We start from the raw sequence: 22,024 nt of genomic DNA on the forward strand, positions 1-22,024 counted from the left end.
TGAACGGTAAACCCCGGCTTCTTTAATAATTTTGACATCGATGAGCTAATGTTAGACCGCTGAACTTTTAGTCATCATGAAAACAAACAGAGCGGTGCATAATGGAGTGCATCAGAGCAGCATCAAGAATATCAAATACATTCCCGAGAATCTCTTATTTGCATCTTAAGTTTATTGCCAATAATAATGACAGGTTTGCGAAAATCGTAGAACTCTGTGACGGTGAGCTCGCGCAAAACACATCTTCAGCACAGGAACTCATTGTATTTATTTTAACGCATCTGATTGGCTGATTCTTAAAGGATACAACCTTTAAGAATCGTATTGATTTTAAATTTTTTTTATTTTTTTATTTAAGAAATTAAAGGATTAAAAGGGATGTAAGGGAATAAACAAGAAATGGTAAAAGTTGTTCCAGGTCTAATTCTAGCCTAGTAGTGAGGTAATCCATTTAAACTCTTTGTAAATAATATTTTATTTAAAAATATGCACACATTCAGTCTTGTTTCCATTGTTAATATGTCATACATAAAAACGTATCTTGTCTCGTCGCATTCATTTATGAATGACTCCATTTGAATGATCATAGACAGTCTTTTTAACCACACAGTATTTTCGTTATTTCTGTTACAAATATTCAAATGATCACAGAAGTACTTATAGTTCGGATACAAACACTGGTGCCTATGGTAGCGTTCAAAATAGAGTAAATTACCTTTTGAAAGTAACTTGGTGCTTCAAATAACAAATGTATGTTATCATTATTGTTGTCATTGTTACGCCATTGTTAGGTGGCGACAAGTGACTGTTAAAAAAATGTATTTGGCATTGACTTATTCATTCAAGAGATTCATTCAAAAACTTTAATCATCTAGTAATGAAAAGTGTTTATGAATAATTCATTCAAACTGATTTGTTAAAATAATTTTTATTCACAGGGATTAAAGTTCTCCGTCACTACGACGGATTTCCGTTAATTGAAGAGAGTTTACGACGGATTTCCGTCAATATCAGGGTTCACCCGTAACCTTATATCTTAACTTTACTTTTCATAATTTTAAGGCCGTAAATATGCTTACATTTCTCAAATAGTTTAATAAATGTCTTAATTTTAGTTTGAATAGGTCTTTAAGGTGTATTCATCTTGCTGAGGGGGATGTGATCAAAGCCTGGAGTGGAGTGAAAGCACGTTCCGATCTCCACTCTAAGCGATCTGTTATCACTCCGCGCATGATCCACTCCGGGTTTTCCATACCCACTCACGGAAAAACTGCTCCGTGTTCTCTCCATTTTAAAAGTTATTCTAATATGTTATTTTTTTTATATCATGAACGTCTGAATTTATAATACTGTAACGGCTATATGTAATAGGATCATATATAGCCTACTCCATATGTCTCCCGATATATAATCCCATCTTACTCATGCCCAGGGCCCACCATTGAGGTCCCCGAGATCAGGATAAGTGCAAATGAAGGTTGTGAAATAATTGCCTAATGTTAACTCTACTTTGGTGTTGCAATGCATATCGCCACGATCACCGAATTCATATTTTGAGCTGCTTTAGGGGCCGTTCACACGTTTGCGCACACGTTCGTTATATTAAAGGGGCATTCGGCTATTTCTTCGCTGATTTTCACTTTTGTTGTCGCATGTTTTCTCAACGAGCTACCCCTACAGCTGTGAGGCGTATATTTCACAACAATGTCATAAAAAACTCACTTGCGGCACCCTCCTCCCCATTTCAACCGCTGCTCATGTGCATTTATTATTATCAGAGCCGGCTAACTTTATCATGTGGAGCTATGTCTACCGAGGTGAGTAATACATCATACACATTGAGGGCGGCGTGTGTGTTTGTCGAATTACCGTAAAGCAGTTTGTGTTTCTCGTTCGTTCTCGCTTTTCACAAAACGTCCTATTTCCAACTTAACGGGACGTTAGTCCCCATGTTGGTTGGTTCCGCCTGGGAACGCTGGGAGGAGCGGGGAAAATCACAATTCTCACCAGAACAGGTTATTAAACCATCCAGATGATTTCTAAACGGTTTTATTAAGTTGAAATAGTTGCTGAATGCCCCTTTAAATGTAATGCGCGAAAAGTGCGCCCAAATAAAGAGCGACGCCGTCGCAACTCTCGCTTGTTTTCCCAGGCAATATGAAAAAGAAAATCAAAGCCGAGCACGAATTCCAGCATGACGCTTCACGTTAACGGTCATAGTGCGAGTCTGGCCTTCGAGTAACTAAACGAGTAACAGAAACAATCAGTTCACAAACAATGCATCAATCAAAGCTCAGCTTTGGGAAGGTAAGGATTAGGAGACTGCGAGAAGGATAAGAATGGAGAAGGAGAATGTGATTGAGATGAGAGAGGAAGAGCAGGTGTTGCATACTGTGCCCATGAGATTAAGATTATTACAATGTATTCCTATTTAACACGTATACATGTTCTTTGCTATTTACAGTGGAAAATATAAGCTCAATTTAACAACACAAGCACCAATGATATTTCCCTAGCAAGATCCCTTTAGCAAGGATCTCGATTCTCGGTATTTATAAAACCCAGAGTACGGTCCTGCTCATGCTGTTCACTTTTCATATAATCAACATGGATGAAATTAAAACGCATTGAATCCTGATTCCTCCCAAGGTCGCTTTTTATAAACGTATTGTTTTTCGGCCACATTCACCATTGTCAAATTTCCATAGAGCATATGAAAGCTCAAAGTTTGCACAGGAATGTTTAGTAGCTAATAATGACTTTTAAAATGTCTTTTCACCTCAAGGTTTGTGGCAGTCGTGGAAGAGCGTTACTGGAAAAAGCCATCCACAGCAATGTAAGTCCACACCTGAATTTATGTGTAGGAAATCCTTCTTCATTTTACATTAATTTTACATTAATGCAATGCGTGCATTTGGACCTACTTGTCATCTCAAAGTTAATCCTTCATAATCTTCATTATATAAAATATTAGCATTTGAAAAATATGAAACAATGATGTGACAATAGGTCAATTTGTGATGTGACCATGTATTCTGGCTTGGACAGACAGTCAGATTTTCTTGCTTCTATTCAGTCATGCTAGGAAACATTTTCATCAGATTTTGCTGTTGTCATTAAAGCTAGAAGGGGGACACCTTATACCAATACATTTTCAAATTCACAGTTTTTCAATACTCAGATTGTAATACTGATCATCATAACTATGTGTTATTTCTAATGAAAAATAATTGTATCAAGTTAGTGGGAAAAGCTAAATATAAGAACATTTACTATAGTGGTCTCTGCCTTTTGAACCCACCTGAATTTTGTACCAAATGTCTGGTAGCCAGTACATTTTTTGATGTTTCAAAACATGACTAGTGTAATAAAAAAAACCTGAAGGACAGCCAGGTTTTTTGTGTGTCATCAGAATAAGCCAGTGTTATTGTTGTTGACAGTTGAATGTTTGTTGTTGTTGCAGGAGAAGTATCGGAGCAGTGTGCTGGCTAATGCTCGCTCATGGGGAGTCAAGGTCTGCAGTGTAGATGGTATCCTTTCATGTAACTGCTCCCAGTGTGCACTTGACAATATGTATATCAGTCACACAGGCTATTTTTAGGCCATGTTCACACCATTTTCGTAAACGAAAACTGAAACTAAGACTAAAACTATTGGTCAAAAAACATTTTCGTAAACTGAAATAAAATTAAAAATTCATAATAAATGAAAAACTAAACGAAGCTAAAAACACTTACTGAAAAACTAAAACTAACTTTATACTGAAATAAAGTAATAATTAGCATAAATAAATATCCGTTTTCGTAATTAATAAGCTCTTTACTTTGGTGGAAAATTTGACCTGTGGCTGTTTAGGGAAATGCCTGTATATAGAGTGGTGGAAAATTTGACCTGTGGCTGTTTAGGGAAATGACTGTATATAGAGTGCTGAAGTTATGACGTCACTTTGTAGGACAACTCGGAAGTTAGCGGCGCATGGGTTCCATCGATCGAAAAGCTATGCATTTTCCTCATAGACTTTTGGAAAATCGCAAAAAATAAGATCTGAGTTCAACAAAGAGTTGTGACCCTTACACGTTTTGTCTATCAAGATAATCTTTACAAGTTAATCCAAAATGTATACATTTTTGAAGCCTATATACATTTTAAAAAACCACAAGCAGACACAATAAAGTTTAAAAAACCACAAGCAGGTTATAACAGGTGTGTTTTATGTCATAGATCAAAACGTGAAAATATTTAGAGGCTTTGTTAACCACAGACCTTATTTAAAAAAAAAAAAAAACATTCAAAAAACCCATAGACTTTAGGGCGAGGGAACCGGAGGGAACTTACTTCCGCGTTTTGGCCTACAAAGTGATGTCATAACTTCAGCACTCTGTGGCGCTTCACACGTGTGAAGTTGCTGAGGCGATGTCCTGCTGTGACTCGCTCAATGAAGGACCGTAACGTAGAACACATCGCTAGTGTTAAGCGGCTGTTCATAAAGAATGCGTCTGTGGCAGTGGAATGGGAAATAACACAAGGTAATGAGACGCAAGTTGAACTTGTTTTAACTTGAGCGCAGCATTTTTAGAATGTCGTTTGCAATGTGTGGGTGCAACAGCAAAACAAGTCCGTCAAGCACAAAAAAAACTTTAATGTACCACTGTATATTTGAGATATGTTTTCACGAAAGTTGACAATGTAGAGAATCTAGGGAATGCCAGGACACGCACACACACACACACACACACACACACACACACACACACACACACACACACACACACACACACCGACAGTCTGGTCCACTATATTTGTGGGGACTCTCCATAGACATAATGGTTTTAATACTGTACAAACTATATATTCTGTCTCCTTACACTAACCCGACCCCTAAACCTACCCATTTCACACACAACTTTCTGTATTTATACATTTTCAAAAAAACTCATTCTGTATGATTTATAAGCTTGTGTACCTCAATTTAGGTCCCCACAGTGACACGAGTCCCCATAAGTCTGTGTGCATTCAGGTTTATGTCCCCACTGGGATATAAAAACATGTACACACTCACACACTGCATAGATACCTCATTATTTAATCCCACTGGCTTCACAGCAGGTTGTGTTGGCTGTAGTCAGATGAATTGAGCTGTTTTTTTTTTTATGTACCAGTGGTCACTCTGCTACATTGTACAGCTGAAAAAGTAAACTAGGCATGTTTAACAAGATTTCATCTTAATATTAATTAGTTTGTCTGAATTGTTCATATTTTTTTCTTGTCTAGTTTTAAGTTTCATTTATTTGGTGCTTTGTTCAATCTCTGCAATCCCTGCAATTGAAAGATGTCCGGCTTCCCGTGTTTTCACTGTTATACGGTAGGGGGCGTTATTAGGCCTCTTTTAAAAGAGTACTGAATCTCCTGATCAAAAGACATGTGAAGAAGCAGCATGGCACCTTGATTTCCGAATGACATGCAAAATTCGCTTAATCCGAAAAAAAGTACTTTGGACCACTGAGCAACAGTCCAGTGCTGCTTCTCTGTAGCCCAGGTCAGGCGCTTCTGCCGCTGTTTCTGGTTCAAAAGTGGCTTGACCTGGGGAATGCAGCACCTGTAGCCCATTTCCTGCACACGCCTGTGCACGGTGGCTCTGGATGTTTCTACTCCAGACTCAGTCCACTGCTTCCGCAGGTCCCCCAAGGTCTGGAATCGGTCCTTCTCCACAATCTTCCTCAGGGTCCGGTCACCTCTTCTCGTTGTGCAGCGTTTTTTGCCACACTTTTTCCTTCCCACAGACTTCCCACCGAGGTGCCTTGATACAGCACTCTGGGAACAGCCTATATGTTCAGAAATTTCTTTCTGTGTCAGCAGAATACAGCAGAATGGCCGATATAAAGCGGGTATTTATTTATATATGTATGTGTGTATATATATATATATATATATATATATATATACCGGTACACACTTTACTTTTCTTTTAATCAATATTTAATAAATTACAAAACAAAGCCTTAAAATAAACATGCTTATACTTTAGATTGTACAATTGTTTAAAAATATATGAATATGTGAATAAAAGAAGTAAACACTGTGACAGGGCACTCAGTAATCTGGTAATTTTGTGCGCATTGGTAATCATATTTCTTCAAATAAAGACAAGTTAACGCTAATTTTACATACAGCACACAGTGAAAATGATATGACACTGGGCTACTGGATATAGCACAGCATATTTTAAAATGAAGGATTTAAAGTTTTTCGTTCGTGTCTCCTGTGACAGACTGATTTCATGAAATGGCGTATGTATGACACGCCAATTCGTATTTCCATTTTTGGCGTGCTATCAACACGCATAATCGCTTTTCAGCGTGTTTATCAACGCCTTTGACTTAACGTTATATTACTGTATTATGTATATATAGATATATGACCTACCCCAACCCCAAGGAAAAAAAAGATCGCTCCACAGATGTAGATATAGATTTTGCTTCGTTTCGCTCGGACATTTAACGGCGTACACATACACGCGGAATCACTCGGACATTTATGGCGTAGACATACACGCAAAAGATTTTGGCGTGGACATACACGCGGATAGCTCAAAATGCGTATAGATAACACGCCACTTGACTTGAAAGTGGCGTGTATGTTTACGCAAAGTCATGATGTCATGTTGCCTGTGAAGCTGATCTTCTGTTCGCATTCACTCACTTCGCACGGACCTACCGTCACTCACAGTAACACGTTTATGCAGGCTACAAATGCACACTTCAAGTTCACAAGATATCACATCTGGATTCGATTAAATCTGCAAGGTTTGTGAAATTAAATGTTTATTAGATATTCAGAGATTTGTTTAAATGATGTAGATGCGCATTTGCTGAATGTTGACGGTAAATGATAAAGTATTTTAGCCTGATTGTTTGCCTTTTCTGTTAGAAATAATATAAAAGCAACACTTTACTTTTTCGCATACCATTTACTTTCTTTGTTTACCAGTTATGTCTAACAAAGTATTAAATATTACTGACAGAGATCGTAAACTAATGAAGACAGAGAAAGTGATGAGCGCTGTGTGATCAGGCGCTGCCCTTCTCTTCTCAGGCGCTGGTGTTCTTGGTGCCGCCCGTCAAAAAAAGTCTGGAGCGCCGTCAAAATAAAAGTCCCACTTCCAACAAATCGGCCAATCAGAAAAACGTATCTGCCGATCTTTAAAAAATGCCAAATATCGGCATTGGCGATATATCGGCCGACCACTACTAATATGTACTCACAGGATTATATTGTGAACCCCTATTATTGAATTAAGCTATGAGATGAGTTAGAAGCACCTTATTTTCTTATGACTGTACTTTGTTTTTTTTCTTTAACTTAAATGACAGAATTTCTAAAGTTTATCAATCATCTGAATCAGAAAATGAGGACAGCTAAGGTAATGTACTGTACTTAATTTATTGTTTACTGTCAAACATGAGTTTTTTATTCGCACAACTGATTTCACACACTTTCTTTCCAAACAGAAAAAAAGCAGCAAACTTACAGCTCCTCATGTTAAAGGTTTGTAAACTACATAAACATGTACTTGTTGTAATTGTTCTAAAGTAAATATAAGACTAGCTTTAATATTTTTTGCACACCTGAGTGTAGAGGTGGCATATGCTGTGGAGTGATAATACTGAGTGTCTTCACACAGCTGGAGTCTTGAAGGGTCCTTATGTGAAAGTGGAAGACTTCAGTCGGTGAGTTTTAGCCGTCAGTCTTATTCTCTTAACCCTATTTTCAGTTTAGATGTTATTTTAGGTACTTTATACTTTTATATTGTACCTAATTAATATATATATTTTTTTAAATGTTAACTGAAATATTATAGGGGTTGTTTCAGCCTCTTTTACTGTAATAAAATAATGAGTCAAGATGATGTCTGTCATCATGGCTGATATCACTTTTGGTTCTTTCAAGACTTTGGAAATGCAATGTCAAGTCCTGTCTGTGTACAGTTGTTTTTTATTTTTTTTTATTTTTTTTTTAGATCATACAGTGTTTTTAATAGATCATACTGAACTGCAGAAATGTTATGAGTACTATTATTTTATTCCAATCACAGCCAGTGTCTCTAGTTAAATTAGTGGGTTGTCTTTTGTCAGATTTTAGTTTTATTAGATTATTTTAATATATCTTTATCTTTAATATTCCAATAACTCTGTTTTTAATATACACAGTTAGGTATATTTGACTGTTTGCATTGTGAAACCTTTTTTGGTCCCCATGCAGCCCCATTAACAAGGCTAATGTTTCAGTTCAGGTCACTGCAGTTTTAGTAAAGTTAATTATCAAAATGCACGGCGCATCCTAAGGGCCACCCTGAGGCCAGTCTGAAAGGTATCCCTTCCCTCCCCTGCAGAGTATCTGTGTGCACAGGGCAGCTCTTGGCTAATGAAAATATCTATTGTGTTTAGCGCTGCTACTGCTACAGACATTGATCCTACATATACTAGATCCTGATGGATATGGGTGATTAAGCGCATATTATACATTATACATTATTCTGTACATATTACATCAACATAAAGACTACAATGACATATAGTCAGATGAAGTAGCATATCATTTTACTGTCCTCAGCAACAAAAAAAAAACCACCAAGAAATGTTCTTAAATTTTCATTATTTAGCTGCATGTAATTTCTACATACTGACATGATGTGAAACTTGATGTGTTCTTGCAGTGGGTTCCTGTCAATGCTATATCAGTGGTATTGATTTTACTGCTGACAAAAAGTTATCAAAAGATTTAATTGAATCATTTTGCAGATTTGGGCCCATATATTTTTGGATGTGGCCCATAATGACAAATTTTGTGTTTACACAAATAACTTTGTGCTTCACAAACTCTGTAAGAGCTGGGGTGAGTGATTGTGTGTGTGCACCTGTAAACCAGCCTGATTCATCAGTGTGGCTGTCATGATCAAACTTGAGGCCCCAATAAACAATGCCATGTGAAACTATAGTGTTTTGAGTTCAGGAACTTGGCAATGATCTGAGCAGGTTCTAAGCAGTTTGGTACGATAGAGATAATCAACAGTGCTATTAAATTAAAGAAAAAATATGATAGCAATATGAACAGTAAAAGTAACAATAGCTCCTACAATACATGTTAATAGGCATAATTAGCAATGAAAAGTAACTGAAGGAAATATCTATTACTAATGATTCATATTCTTTTGGTTTCTCTGCCCAGTATTTGTAAAAATTGAATGAAAATACAGGCATCGGTACTCTGTATCGGCAAGTACTAAAAATGAAAGGATCGTATCAGACTTGTTCTGGAAATAGTGGTATCGGTGCATCCCTACTAGTTAGTCTGTACACCTTCCCCAAGTTAAGAAGGATAAAGAAAAACACAATATTCCACACAGTGGTCTGTTGTTTTTTTGTTTCAAAATGAGTTGCTCAACTGTTGGCAGATTAAACTCAACTCACAGTTATAATTCATCATATGATTAGCCTATGTCAGCTAATTGAAATGTTAAAGGCTGAGTCCGAAAGCTTAATGTTGTCTTGGAGGTTGCATTCAAGGGCATCAAGGGACGTCTGAATCCAATAGCCTAGTTCGCTTCGCTACCTGTTTCCTGAGATGCCTTTATCTGATCGATTTTTGAAGGCAGTATAGATGTATCCTTCACTATCTTTGATATCCTGTGTGTTCCATTCCGTGAAAGTTGGCATATGACATATGAAAGTGTGGTTGGTGGCCAGTTTGTGTGTAAATGTATGTTTTTGACTAACATTTTCCAATTTTGATGTAGTTTCTACCCAGAAAGTACTATTGAAGTAATTAAAAGACGCTTAGTTATTACCAAAGCTCACTCTCTATTTACTTGTAGAACATTAAACTGTTACACTGGCTCAGAAGTCTGTCCAAAATCAAGTCAAGTTACCATTTATTTATATAGCGCTTTTTACAATACAGATTGTTTCTGAAGCAGTTTTTCAGTGATAACAGGAAAATAATGCAACATAGTTTGTTTCTGCTGTACATCAGATCTTGAAGAAAATAGTGTCATAGTCCAGCTTAAGTAAGTTCAGTGTTGATTAATTTCTGTTGTAAAAAGTTATTAATTTAGTTAATTTATCTCTAGAGCTCATCTGGAGAAAACAGTGATGTCATCATCCAGCTCAGTTCAGTTCTCATATAATGGTGTCAATGCAGGTAGATCAATAAGATTGTTGAATATTAAGTGTCCCCGATTAAGCAAGCCAAAGGTGATGAAATCAGGCAACAAATAAGCCAGTGAGGCAGCAAGTCAGCTAGCTAAGCTTTTGGACTAAACCAATGTTCTTGCTCCCTCGTGTCCTAAGTGAAAAAACAATGTTAGAATTTTATCAGAAAGCCTACAGTTCCACAATAGATTGATTTTAGTTTAGTTCCTCAATTGTATGGAAAATGCTTGTTGCTGTTAGTCTACTTAAAGGAATAGTTCGCTTAAAAATGAAAATTCTGTCATTTACTCAGCCTCAAATTACTCATTCTTCAAAATATCATCTTTTGTGTTCATCAGAAGAAAGAAATTCATAAAGATTTGAAACAACTTGAGGGTGAGTACATGATGACAGAATTTTAATTTAAGTATTCATTTAATAAATATGGTTGCTGCATATTAGAGTCAACAGCGTGTCAGAATAGCTTGAAATGTTCTGTATCGTTCGTCACATTCTAAATCTCAACTCAAAATGACTGCCCGTTTGGTACGTAACTGACAATTTAGTCATAACTTTGTCAGCTGCATAAAAAATAAAGATTGTTCTAATTTAAAAGAGAAAAGACCAATTACCCCTTTGCTTGTCAGACTAGTTCTTAATATATTGGCTTTATGAAACGGGTCTTTTGTTCAAAAAGCATTTTTTATTGTAATTATTCAAAATTATAATTATGCATGGTTTTCATAGCCTTATTACATTTACATTTATGCAATTGGCAGACGATTTTATCCAAAGAGACTTACATTACATTTCAAGATACCCATTTACATTCTTATCAGTTCTTGCTTTCCCTGGGAATCGGACCCATGACCTTGGCGTTGCAAACGCCAACGCGCTACTGTTTGAGCTACAGGAAAGCTCAACAGCTTTCGTAATTATTATAATAATTACAATTAGATTATTAGAATAGTTTTAAATAATTTTTTTACAATGAAAATGAAATAACAAAAGTTAACTAAAAGTGAAATGTTTTCACCAGTTACAGCAGGTAACGCGTTTTCAATACAAATATATACATTTTTATCTGAAATCTTGATGGTATCCATTTGTCATCTATCTACTACTTTGCAATTTAAATGTTATGATGTTTCTTATATTTTCAAAAACAAAAATCTGAGATATGAAGATATGAGATGGGTAGACTTAGTGTCCTCTAGATAGAAAATGAGACGACTTGTTCAAAGAAGCTTGTCATTTTGTTTAATCTATGATTTTGGTTTTATAAACAGGAAGTTCAGACCATTCTATGCACAGACTCTGAGTTTCCCAATGATGATTTACTCAGGCAAATATAGCCCTTTTGAGCCCCTCATTCCTCACCAGTCTGGTAGAAGCAAGGATGAAGATCCCATTAAGGACAATTTCAGGTATGTTCTTTACTTTTTGAGAAGTTAGTAATCAAATCTACATTGTCACTTAAATCTGTTTTTTTTTTAACTTAGGAAGAAGGAAGAACCCACTAGCAGCTGCCATAAGTTGCAGACTGTGCCACTTACAGCAAGCGCCACACCCAAAGGCCCAACTAAGAAAAGTTCAGGCTATTGCGAGTGCTGCCACATGCCATACAAAGACCAGTATGAGGTGAGTTAATTTGGTATTTTGTTTGCAAAAATTGTGATACCAAAAAGATTTTGCAAGACGCTTTAATATCAATTAAGGCTGTCACTAATCCTTGATAGATTTCTCTATATAATCCTCGATTTAAATTTGCCCATGTCGAGTAACTGGCAAAATACCGTAAGTGGCACATTCCACGGACGAGAATCCATTAACCTCATCATTAGATGTCCGTCTCAGAACGGCTCCGTTCACAGTAAATGCTGCTCCACGTGAACTGTTATTTACATGCGTGGAGCGGGTCTCAAACTCCATCTCTGCATGTGCTCTGAGTTTGGGTTGCATATAAGTTATAACGTTAATCTAGGAACGCAGTGTACCATTTTATCAGATTTGTAAGGTAAATCATTTATAAACTTACGTTAACACAGGTGAATGCATCAATATGTTTCTAAATATGCATCCTGTTCACCACGATTTCAAAAAAGAAAGTTTAAACCCTGCGCTGAGTTTGCATGTTTTGATGTCCACATATTCTTGTTTTAAAAAATAAGTAGACAAATATTAAAGATTAGGTAAACATTTGAATTAAATGTTGTATGGCCAATATTAAATACTGATTTGATCTGCTTTAAAGTGTAACCACATCAGGCCGCTGGCACCCTCTGCAAGCATTTCTTATAATACATAATGTACATAAGATGATTTATATTATGTATTTTTTTGCAGTGTAGTACAGAGTCTAACAGTAGTATTCAGGTACAGAAATTAATAAGGCCTAAATGTAAAATAACACTATTTGTTTAATGTAGAAATTAAATATAGATTTATCTTTGTTGAAGCTGTGTTTTGCTGTTTTATTAACATTAATGACATAGACAGCAGCAGGACTATTAGGCTGCTGTCACTTTAAGACTAAATGCACAGACCGAAAATACTGACATGCATCCGGTTTCTTTCTGAACTGTTCAATTAATTGCATGTGTGCTGAATCGCATGTGTACTGAACTGTGGGGCCTGGTCTGTACGGATAACGGGTCAACTGCGATCCGTTGCACCCCTACTAAGATCTCATTTGATAGACATCAAATTCTTTCTTTTTCTTTTTTAGCATTTGCAATCTGAGATGCATCGTTCTTTCATTCAAAATGACAGTAACTATACTGTAGTGGACCAACTAACTGCTGCCATGAATGCTAGCTTTGTATGTAGTCCAAATGAAGAAGTGGATCCAACCCTAATCAAGTAAGGGCCTATTTGACAAGCTTTCTTTGATTGGAAGCAGTTCATGTGATTGACTTTCACTGTTGCCATGTTGACAGTACAACACTGAATGTTTCTCTGTTTTAACTCGGTTTACTCTTTTTCTTCAGGTCATCGGCAGACTTCTCTCCGTTACATTTGAATCATTTAACTGAGATGCAGAATACTGTCAGTGAGGATGAAAATTTTCTGCTGACTCCACTGGTTGAAGACTGTGGTCATGTACTGCCAATTACTGACATATTTTCTTCAGCTTTAGACAACAGAGAAAACTTTCCTGAACCTAGCCACAGTTCATCTGGTCAACAAAATGCGACCTCACATCTTGATAGAATTCAAAATAACTGCCCTGATCCTCTTGATCATGAGAAATTAGGCCTTTACATCAGCTCCACCACAAAGGTTCAAGACTTTCAATCTGGTGTTCTCTGCATGGATATAGTCCCACATCAGTTTTTCTCAAAATCCCAATCTATAGAGAAACTCAAAAGCCTCTCTTCTGTCACACCCTCAGAAACTCAGTCTAAAATGCTCATCCTAAACTCCTCCAGAGATGACAAAATCCCATGTACCATCGCTGTTGATGAATATGTCCCTGAAACTCAGGATCGATGTGAAAGTGGTCATGGTCGACTTGCATTGCATATGTCAGAGAGTCTTACAGGTGCTGTTCTTAACACAGTCTGCTCACAAAATCAAAAACAGAACTGGGACCAATGTTCAAAAATGTGGTCAAACAGCCCTAAAATGCTACTCCACAGAAGAGAAGATTGTAATTCTGAAAGTTGTGGCCAGTTTGTGATGGAAAATAGAAAGTTGTCTTTCACAAAACAATCGCTAAAATTGGCCCAAGATATTGTTGGGTCTCCAGAATTTGGCATCTCTTACTTTTCATTTCCCCATTTACTACCATTTCCACATTTGTCAGATTACCAATTTTCTATAGTTAACTTTAAAAAGCGCGGCAGGTCCTTCACTCCAAGTCCAAAACTTGCGAAGAGAAGAAAGATTAGTCAAAGCGAAAAGCCAAAGCTATCCTGGAATTGCAGTGCTCCTAGGATAAGACGGTACTCATCTGTACTTTCAACCATTTCTTGTTTACCAGTCCCCAAGGTGGGTTTTGCAACAAAGACAAATAATCGTACTGGAGGTGCCTTACCAGAAACCCATGAATCATCACTGATAGAATCTTCTTTTGCAAAGCAGATCCCAACGCAACTTTCCCTAAAATATTGTACTCCTCCCAATACCCACTATTTGCCTCAATTTGACCAACAGGACAATGACGCAAGTCAAACTTGTGTCCATGTTGAGCAGTCACATGTTTTGTTTCCAATCAAAGATCCAGTGGAGTCCCACATAACCACTTACTCATCTGATTTGGACCCTCCTCAGTTGGTTCCATTTTTCCATGAAGACCATCGACTCCAGTGCTGTCAATATCATGATCCTCCAGAATTGTTTCCCGAAGATACCTCCCATACATCAGTCAGTAAAGCCTCAAACAGCTCCTTCCAGTCACACTCCGGAGCCTCTATTTGCATTGAATCTGCTCTGGTCCCTAACCTCACATGGTCCACGGCCTCCTCAGAATCAGATTGGGACTCTGGACTCTTGTCATGGATTGCGACTGCTGTTCCTCTTCAGGCTAAAGGAGGGCATGATGACCTGGGTCAGTTACTACAAAAACCACACACTGCCATGCAGGATGGGAGCTATACATCACGGTTGTGCTCCATACTGCAACCCTCTTGATTCACATTTATAGGAATAATGTTGCACCAATACACTCAATAGGACAATTGCGACTTGATGAATTCAATCCTACATCGGTCGATTCCTTCACTTTCCATTCTCATTAGTCACTCATTTTGTCTCATTTTCACTTAAACATTTAAATTAAGATTACTATCACCATTATTTGAGAAATAAGACTTATTGACTGAATTGTTTTGAAAAGCAATATTTATATATTCAATAAAAACATTTATTTATAGAGGCGGGCTTCTGTACACCTCTTTGCAGCGATTGTGTAAATAATCCCAGCGTTTTCCACATGTTCTATTTGATAAAAATTGTTGTGATAATGAATCAGTCATGTCTTACATCAATATTTATACATATTGTCAAGCATATCAGACATTCTATTTCAGTGTTGTACGTTTGTCTCCTAGTATGCCATCTCACCAGAACCAAGCAAACATAGTATTAATCAACAGTTGACAAGTATTTCATGCACTCCTCTTCGAATGACCTCCATAGCGTCTCTTTTGGCTCTCTCTTTCCATCGGTTTTGACTATGACTTTTCAGCAGCAATATCCGGGAACATGTGCTGGTATTGAGACTTTAATGAGGCTTTGCTGGAGGGGCATTATCCAATTAGTTTAAGTGCTGTGCCTGGCCTCTCTCCAGTTTATAGGCAGTGTTGATGGTAGAACAATGCTGTGGTGTTTTTTGAAGAACATGCAGGGTAGAATACACTGTGAAGGCAGAAGTGTCCTGTGGTTTCATGAAGGTCTTTGAGTTATTTTGAGGTCATTTTTATAAGACCTTTCTGATTTCCTGCAAATGTGCTTTAAAAGGTTTAGTGGTATGGCTTGTACAATGGACAGTGTTTTAATTTTTCGATGCTATTTAATGTTTAATGTTATCTATTAGTGACAGAACTATGTGCATTCATATTATTAGCTCTGAAAGAAGTATGTGGACCATGTACCACTGCTGTCTCTGTAGCTTGTCCAAAATCTTGAACTTGTATGATTTTCCATAAACACTGGAAATTAGCCTTATAAAGAAGGCCTATGGGCAATTACACATGTTTTAAGATCAATTCCTGAATACATTTAGAGTTCTACAATATATATATTTTTATTATTATATATTTTTTCTGTATTATGTACTTTTTTGTGGTATTTGTACAGTTCTATATTATCAGCTGTTTACTTCAAGAAGATGCTAATTTACTAGTATTGAGTTTCATGCATTCTTATTAAAATCAGACAAAATGGTCAGTTTGTGTGCTTATTTATGTAAAACATTGACTTGTGTGGAATTTATCTCCTAATGTTTGCTAGTCTTTAGTTTCCGGTATTGTGTTTATTACAGGGTGTTTATTATGAATGGGTCTGTTTATGTTGAAGGAGCTATAGGACAATGGCAAGTGGTTTGATTATTATTATTTACACATTAATAATTTCTTCTGTAATAATTGAAATAAATAATCTGTAGAATAGATATGTTTTTAGTATTTCTATTATGGATAATCAGGCAATGCTTAGTAATGCTGTAGTGACTCACAGGTCCCATTGGAGGGCATATTGCCATGTGTTTTTATAAATCATGTACTGTGGTAATAACAAGGTTTTCTTTAAAATTAATTTGATAACCATGTAATTCAACTGTTCCTATGCTATAACAGATAATGTATTCCACAATAAAATGTACTTGACCTGACCTTTCATTTCCAATGTGACAGGAACATTAGGAACTTCAGAGGTTTTTTTAATTTTTCTTGACTCATTGTTTGATCAGATAATGAAAAGTCAAGGGATTTTCGCACAACTGAATTTGAAATAGTTTTTTGAAGTCTTAAGAAAACGTACTCTGTTACTAACGTAACCTCGGTTCCCTGGGAGTAGCTATACGCAGTTGGCAGACTCCTTTTCTTGAATATTGAAGCCATTATTTTAAAATGCAGTGCAGCTGCACAGAATAGAGCGTCTAGCTTGCTCATTGGCTGTGCTGCGGCAACTGCACGAACCTATGGCGAGGCGGCTGAAACGCGCCAACCAATTGGGTCACTTCTTGCCCGGGCCGCGTCAGAACCCGCCAGAATGGGCGTGGCTTATGCCTAGATAAGCAGACCATTTCGCCATATAATCAGGTTAAATCGACTGAAGCAACAGCACCTGAGCCAAGCGTAATAGCACGGCAGGCTACGCAGTACTCGGTCCCTACTCTCAGGGAACCGAGGTTACGTTAGTAACAGAGTACGTTCCCTTTCGAGAACGTTCGTATTGGGTTACTATACGCAGTGGGAACCCATTTTAAAACGCCGTGCTATTACCTGGCGACTTCGCCCTGAACCATTGCCTGGGGCAAAGTGGCATGAGGTCAACAGAGCTAGAAAGTCACAATTTCCTCCAGGGCCGGACAAAAGTCGGGCCCCTTATTAAGATATAATGTTTAAGAGGCTCTGGGCCATGGCCTTTAGATAGAAATTACCCGTGTTTGCAGAGCAGGGACCTCTAGGTTGTAGAATCTCACAAATGTGGACAGTGAAGACCAGCCTGCCGCCGCACAGATGTCTTCGATTGGTACACATTGTCTCTGGATAGCATATCCGTGCCCTGGTTCAGAATGCCCGTAATGTGCACCGCCCTTAGCGAGCACAGGTTGGCATGTGCCCAAAAGAGGAGCCCTGGTGATTTATATAGACACCACTGACATGTTGTCCGTGCGGACCAGGGCGTGGTGTCCTGCCAGTTCTGGGAGAAGGTTTTCAGGGCTAAATGAACCGCTCTCATTTCGAGGCAGTTGATATGTAGGCACTTCTCCGGGCTCTAAAGGGAGGCCGGAAATTGGCCTGCCCTTGCACTGTGCCCCCCAACCCAGGTTTGGGGCATCTGTTGAAACCACTTTCCTTCTCGAGACCGACCCCATATCTACACCTGACTGGTACCAGTCGGTGCACTTCCAAAGCCATGGTCTACCCTGATACGTAAGTGACTGGAGCACCACGCATGAGCTGGCACTTGGCATTTCAGCCATCGCTGCAGGGGGAACATGTACAGTAGGCCTAGTCGGAGTACTGACGCCGCGGAGGCCATAAGGCCCCAGACCCTCTGAAATATTCTGAGCGGCTTGTGAGAACCTGCTTTGAACAACGCAACTTGCTACTGAATAGTGAGGGCGCGGGCTGGCGAGAGCCACACTCTCTCATGTGTGTTGAGTCTATAACTGTTCCCGGGAAAGCTGTATGCTGGCTGGGAAACAGCGTGCTCTTCACGAGATTGATCCTGAGACCCAGGCATTCTAGATGGCTGAGGAGCCAGGATCTGTGGGTTAGCAACTCGCCTTCTCGACGATTGGACGAGCCAATCGTCGAGGTAGTTCAATATGCACATTCCCTTTTGTCTCAGACGGACAAGCGCAGCATCCATGCATTTTGTGAAAGCACGGGGTGCCAGAGAAAGACCGAACGGTAGAACTGTATATTGATAAGCCCGCCCCTCGAAGGCGAATCTGAAGAATGGCCTGTGGTGGTGGGCTATTTGGATATGAAAGTAAGCATCTTTCAGATCCACTGAGAAGAACCAATCCCCTGGGTGAATTTACGTGAGGATTTGTTTGGTGTTAAGCATTCTAAATGGCAGTTTCATAAGGGCCTTGTTCAGCTGTCTGAGATCTAGAATTGGCTGGACGTCCTTCTTCGGAATTAGGAAGTAGCGACTGTAAAAGTCTGACTCGGTCTCAACAGCTCCTTTCATTGGTACGTTGCTTCCAACCAATGTCTCGACTACGGCGCGAAAGCGCGGGGGTCTGCGAGCAAACTGGAGCGAGTAGCCTCGCTTTGTATTCATTACCTAGTCTGATATTACGGGGATGGCCTGCCAGGCCTCTGCCCGTGTGGCTAGGGGTTGAATGCAATCTGGGGGCGGGCCGCCATGTGACAGGGACCCGACCGCCGAATGAACTTTGAGAGCTAGAAAAGTATTCTTTTCGAGTGTGTTTGGATTTGCTATAGAGACAGCTTTTGTTATCAGTTACGCATGCTTTGCAACGGGCCTGGTGACTGATTTTTGAACATTTTTGAACATTTCCAGCCGGCCGAACTGTAAGAGGGGCTGTTTGGAAAACACTCAGTTCTAGCTCTGTTTGAGCTGCTATAAAAACAGCGTTTTTCTGCAGTGGTGCGAGTCCATTGACTGCAGTTGTAGGGGGTGTTGATAGAAAAGTGCTCTTTTTATGCTTTATTTGGATCGCTGTTAAAACAGCATTTGTTTGCAGGGGTGCGTTTTTTGTAACAGGCCCACTTACTACAGTTAGAACATCTCTAGTCACCTCAACTGAAGAGGGGACTGGGAGAAGTGCACAAGCTTTCTTTGAGGGAGGTCCGGCCGCAGCGGGACTTGAACCTTCTCTTTTCCCCTGTGTCATTCAACTAAGAGGGCTTCCGAGGCTCAGGGTCCAACACAAGCTTGGGTTGGGGCCCCTGACGTTCCGGGAATGGGTAGCACTTTGCAGGCTTTTTGCGTCGGTGGCCTTCAGCCGATGGGCAGTGCTGAATGGCCGGCGGCGCGGGCTTGGCTGGGTGAGGGGGCGGCGGTTTCTTTGGGCGCCCTGAAGCCGAGCTTGAGCGCTTGGGCAGAAACCGTCGCATGGCCTGCAACGATATCTGCACCTCAGTGAAGCGAGTGAAGGCCGGTGTTGGAGATTGGGGCATCGAGGAAAACGGTTCTTTCGTGTACCTCAGGGAAGCAGGGTGCTGGCCTTTGACTAGGGGTCTGCTGACGCCCACACAGAAACCACCCGTCGAGACTGCTTCTGGTGGGCTCCTCGATGTCGAGGCCTTTGACAGCTTTAGTGAGGATTCGAATAAGTTCAGCCTCTTCGCTCGCTCTAGAACCGTCTCCGCTGGCTTGGGATTGAGGGGCGGGGTCAACTGTGTAGCTGAGCTCTGCATGAAGTACATCCGGAGCGCAGCTTCTAGAGTGTCACGACAGCGAACACACAGAAGTAAGCAAAGAAGGATATGTGTGACTTCTTTCACTGGATAAGCCACGCACTCGTCTCAGCCGCCTCGCCATAGGTTCGTGCAGTAGCCGCAGCACAGCCACTGAGCAAGCTAGAATCTATGCTCTGTGCTCACTGTGCAGCTGCACTGCGTTTTAAAATAATGGCTTCAATATTCTCACTGCGTTTTCCCACTGCGTATAGCTACGCAATACGAAATGAACATTCTCGAAAGGATACCACTTACAGTACACCATATGCATATTGAAGTGTCATCCATACATCATTTTTATTTAATGGAAAAAAGTATAGGCAACAAGAAGTGTATTGTGTCCAGTTAGCAGCATGCAATTGTTCCATTCAGCCATAGTTCTAGATAAAAATGTGTATGCTACAATGGCAAATTCCTTGCCGATCAGATCTGTCTTTCCCATGTTCCCTAAATAGTGTGCCATGTGCTGTTCACTATATAGTCTATGAATGATTTAGAGTGTTGGAGATGAGAAAGGATTTTAAAGTAACTAAGGGTTAGTACAGATCTATTTAGTCCTCAGGCATGAGAGATATTGCTGAGGACGAGAATATTTGATATTCTTTTATCTCTCAGATGACGTAATCTCACTCACACACAGAAGTAGGCTACTTGTCCTTGACAGAACTGTAATATAGGCCTATGCTTTAGCCTATAAGTATCTATAGTTAGTATGTATGTGTGTATGTATATATATATATATATATATATATATATATATATATATAGGCTGTATATATATATATATATAGGCTGTATATATAGTGTATACAACAATAAAATATTTCGTTTTATATAATTGTGATGCGCATTTTTTTCTGAGTTTTGTTTATTTAGCATTGTAATATTATATTTTTTAACATAATATTTGTTCCAGGTTATAGAAGTGGAGTCTGATGTTGCATGTGAGTGCGGCGTGAGGTGAAGGGGAGGAGGAGAGCGGAGAGTGGTGAGTGGGAGGAGGTGCGGATGGGAGTCCCGCAGAAAGAGCGTTTCAATCCCAACATGAATTCCGCCCGCAATCTCTGACCGACAATAGCGGACATCACGGACACTTTCTAAACTCTCCCATCAGCGTCGATTTGTTTTCCACGGATGCCCTTAACGTCTTCCTCGTGACTTGTTGTGCAGAACGGGATGAGGCGGTAAATGTCGCGTTTCTAATCTTTTTGCTCCGGTTGAAGCCGCAGGAGTATGTGATCATGTTGGCGACGCGCTGCCTCCTCCTGTGGGCTGCGGTTACCGCGCGACTAGCCGTGACAGGTGAGCGATGGACGCCGCGTTGGGAGCGGATTCGTGATATTAGTATAAGCTCCATCGTATAGCTATTTATGTATGATGTGCGCCAACAGGTGCAGCGAATTCTTCATTTCATGGATGGCCCCGTTTTCTATCACGGGCATTTTCAGTGTCGCGTCAGAATACGCAAATCGATGCCGCAGGCTAGATAAAGTGTAGGCTAGTGCCTGTAAACGCATTAGAATTACTAATACATTGAATCATGGCTTTGACGGTTGTCGTACAGTTTTTTTATGAATGTGTCCTATATTGAAAGGCTGGGGCAGCAGCATCAAACGGGACGGAGCGGAACGGGGACGCGAGCAGAACGCGTTTGCGGAGGAGCGCACGAAGCCTCAGCGCCTGCTGCAGCTGCAGCAAACTGACGCGGAGGCGGAGCAGCCGCACGGGCACTTGGGTACCCTTGTAAAGAATGATGCTGATAGAGCGCATGTAAGTAACTCTTCACCGATACATATAAAAAATTAAAACCGACCCCATTTACGTTCTTAATGCTCAAGTGTGTCGTATTGTTTACGGTCCACGTGGCTCGTTATTCCAGTGAAAACCAAGCATCTATTTTCCTCCTAAACTTTAACCAAAATATAGCCTAATAACTTGTTTCTGAAATTACTTTACTCTTTGGCTAATTTCACCAAACAATCTTATTTTTCATCCCCTCCCTTCCATCCACCTGCCGCGTCCTAATTTATCATCTGAGTGTAGGCCTGGCTACAGCTTTTGATGAAGAACTTCTCGAGTGTGTATAGTAAATTTTTTTCAATGCCGGCATAAAAAGTTTTACCGACATTTACCGTGTTGGCAATCCCATTAATCTGTGACCATGTGATTATATTTTTGGCTTTTACGAATATATACACTTTCTTGGCCTCTGTTGATAGAAAAGTGCCA

At 39.5% G+C, this 22,024-nt stretch overlaps 2 protein-coding genes across 5 annotated transcripts in view; both read left to right on the forward strand.

Moving 5' to 3' along the window:
• Positions 1-16,521, forward strand: part of dbf4b (DBF4B-CDC7 kinase regulatory subunit) — a 38,496-nt gene extending 21,975 nt beyond the window's left edge. The window contains exons 4-12 of the mRNA XM_077205881.1: positions 2,786-2,836; positions 3,464-3,530; positions 7,371-7,420; positions 7,509-7,545; positions 7,682-7,727; positions 11,477-11,614; positions 11,690-11,828; positions 12,916-13,049; positions 13,178-16,521. Of these exons, the coding sequence (XP_077061996.1) occupies positions 2,786-2,836; positions 3,464-3,530; positions 7,371-7,420; positions 7,509-7,545; positions 7,682-7,727; positions 11,477-11,614; positions 11,690-11,828; positions 12,916-13,049; positions 13,178-14,822 (2,307 nt within the window). The 3' untranslated portion in view covers positions 14,823-16,521. The remainder of the gene's footprint in view (positions 1-2,785; positions 2,837-3,463; positions 3,531-7,370; positions 7,421-7,508; positions 7,546-7,681; positions 7,728-11,476; positions 11,615-11,689; positions 11,829-12,915; positions 13,050-13,177) is intronic.
• Positions 16,522-20,741: 4,220 nt separating this feature from the next.
• The window catches only part of adam11 (ADAM metallopeptidase domain 11), a 60,580-nt gene continuing 59,297 nt past the window's right edge, over positions 20,742-22,024 (forward strand). The window contains exons 1-2 of one of the 4 annotated variants that reach the window (XM_077205883.1): positions 20,742-21,097; positions 21,390-21,565. In XM_077205883.1, the coding sequence (XP_077061998.1) occupies positions 21,037-21,097; positions 21,390-21,565 (237 nt within the window). In that variant the 5' untranslated portion in view covers positions 20,742-21,036. The remainder of the gene's footprint in view (positions 21,098-21,389; positions 21,566-22,024) is intronic. The other 3 variants (XR_013195573.1, XR_013195574.1, XM_077205882.1) reach the window with 3 other exon arrangements.

This window comes from Siphateles boraxobius, unplaced genomic scaffold, assembly GCF_051911475.1.
Source record: "Siphateles boraxobius isolate OS27281-9 unplaced genomic scaffold, OSU_SipBor_1 55, whole genome shotgun sequence".
Lineage (NCBI taxonomy): Eukaryota > Metazoa > Chordata > Actinopteri > Cypriniformes > Leuciscidae > Siphateles > Siphateles boraxobius.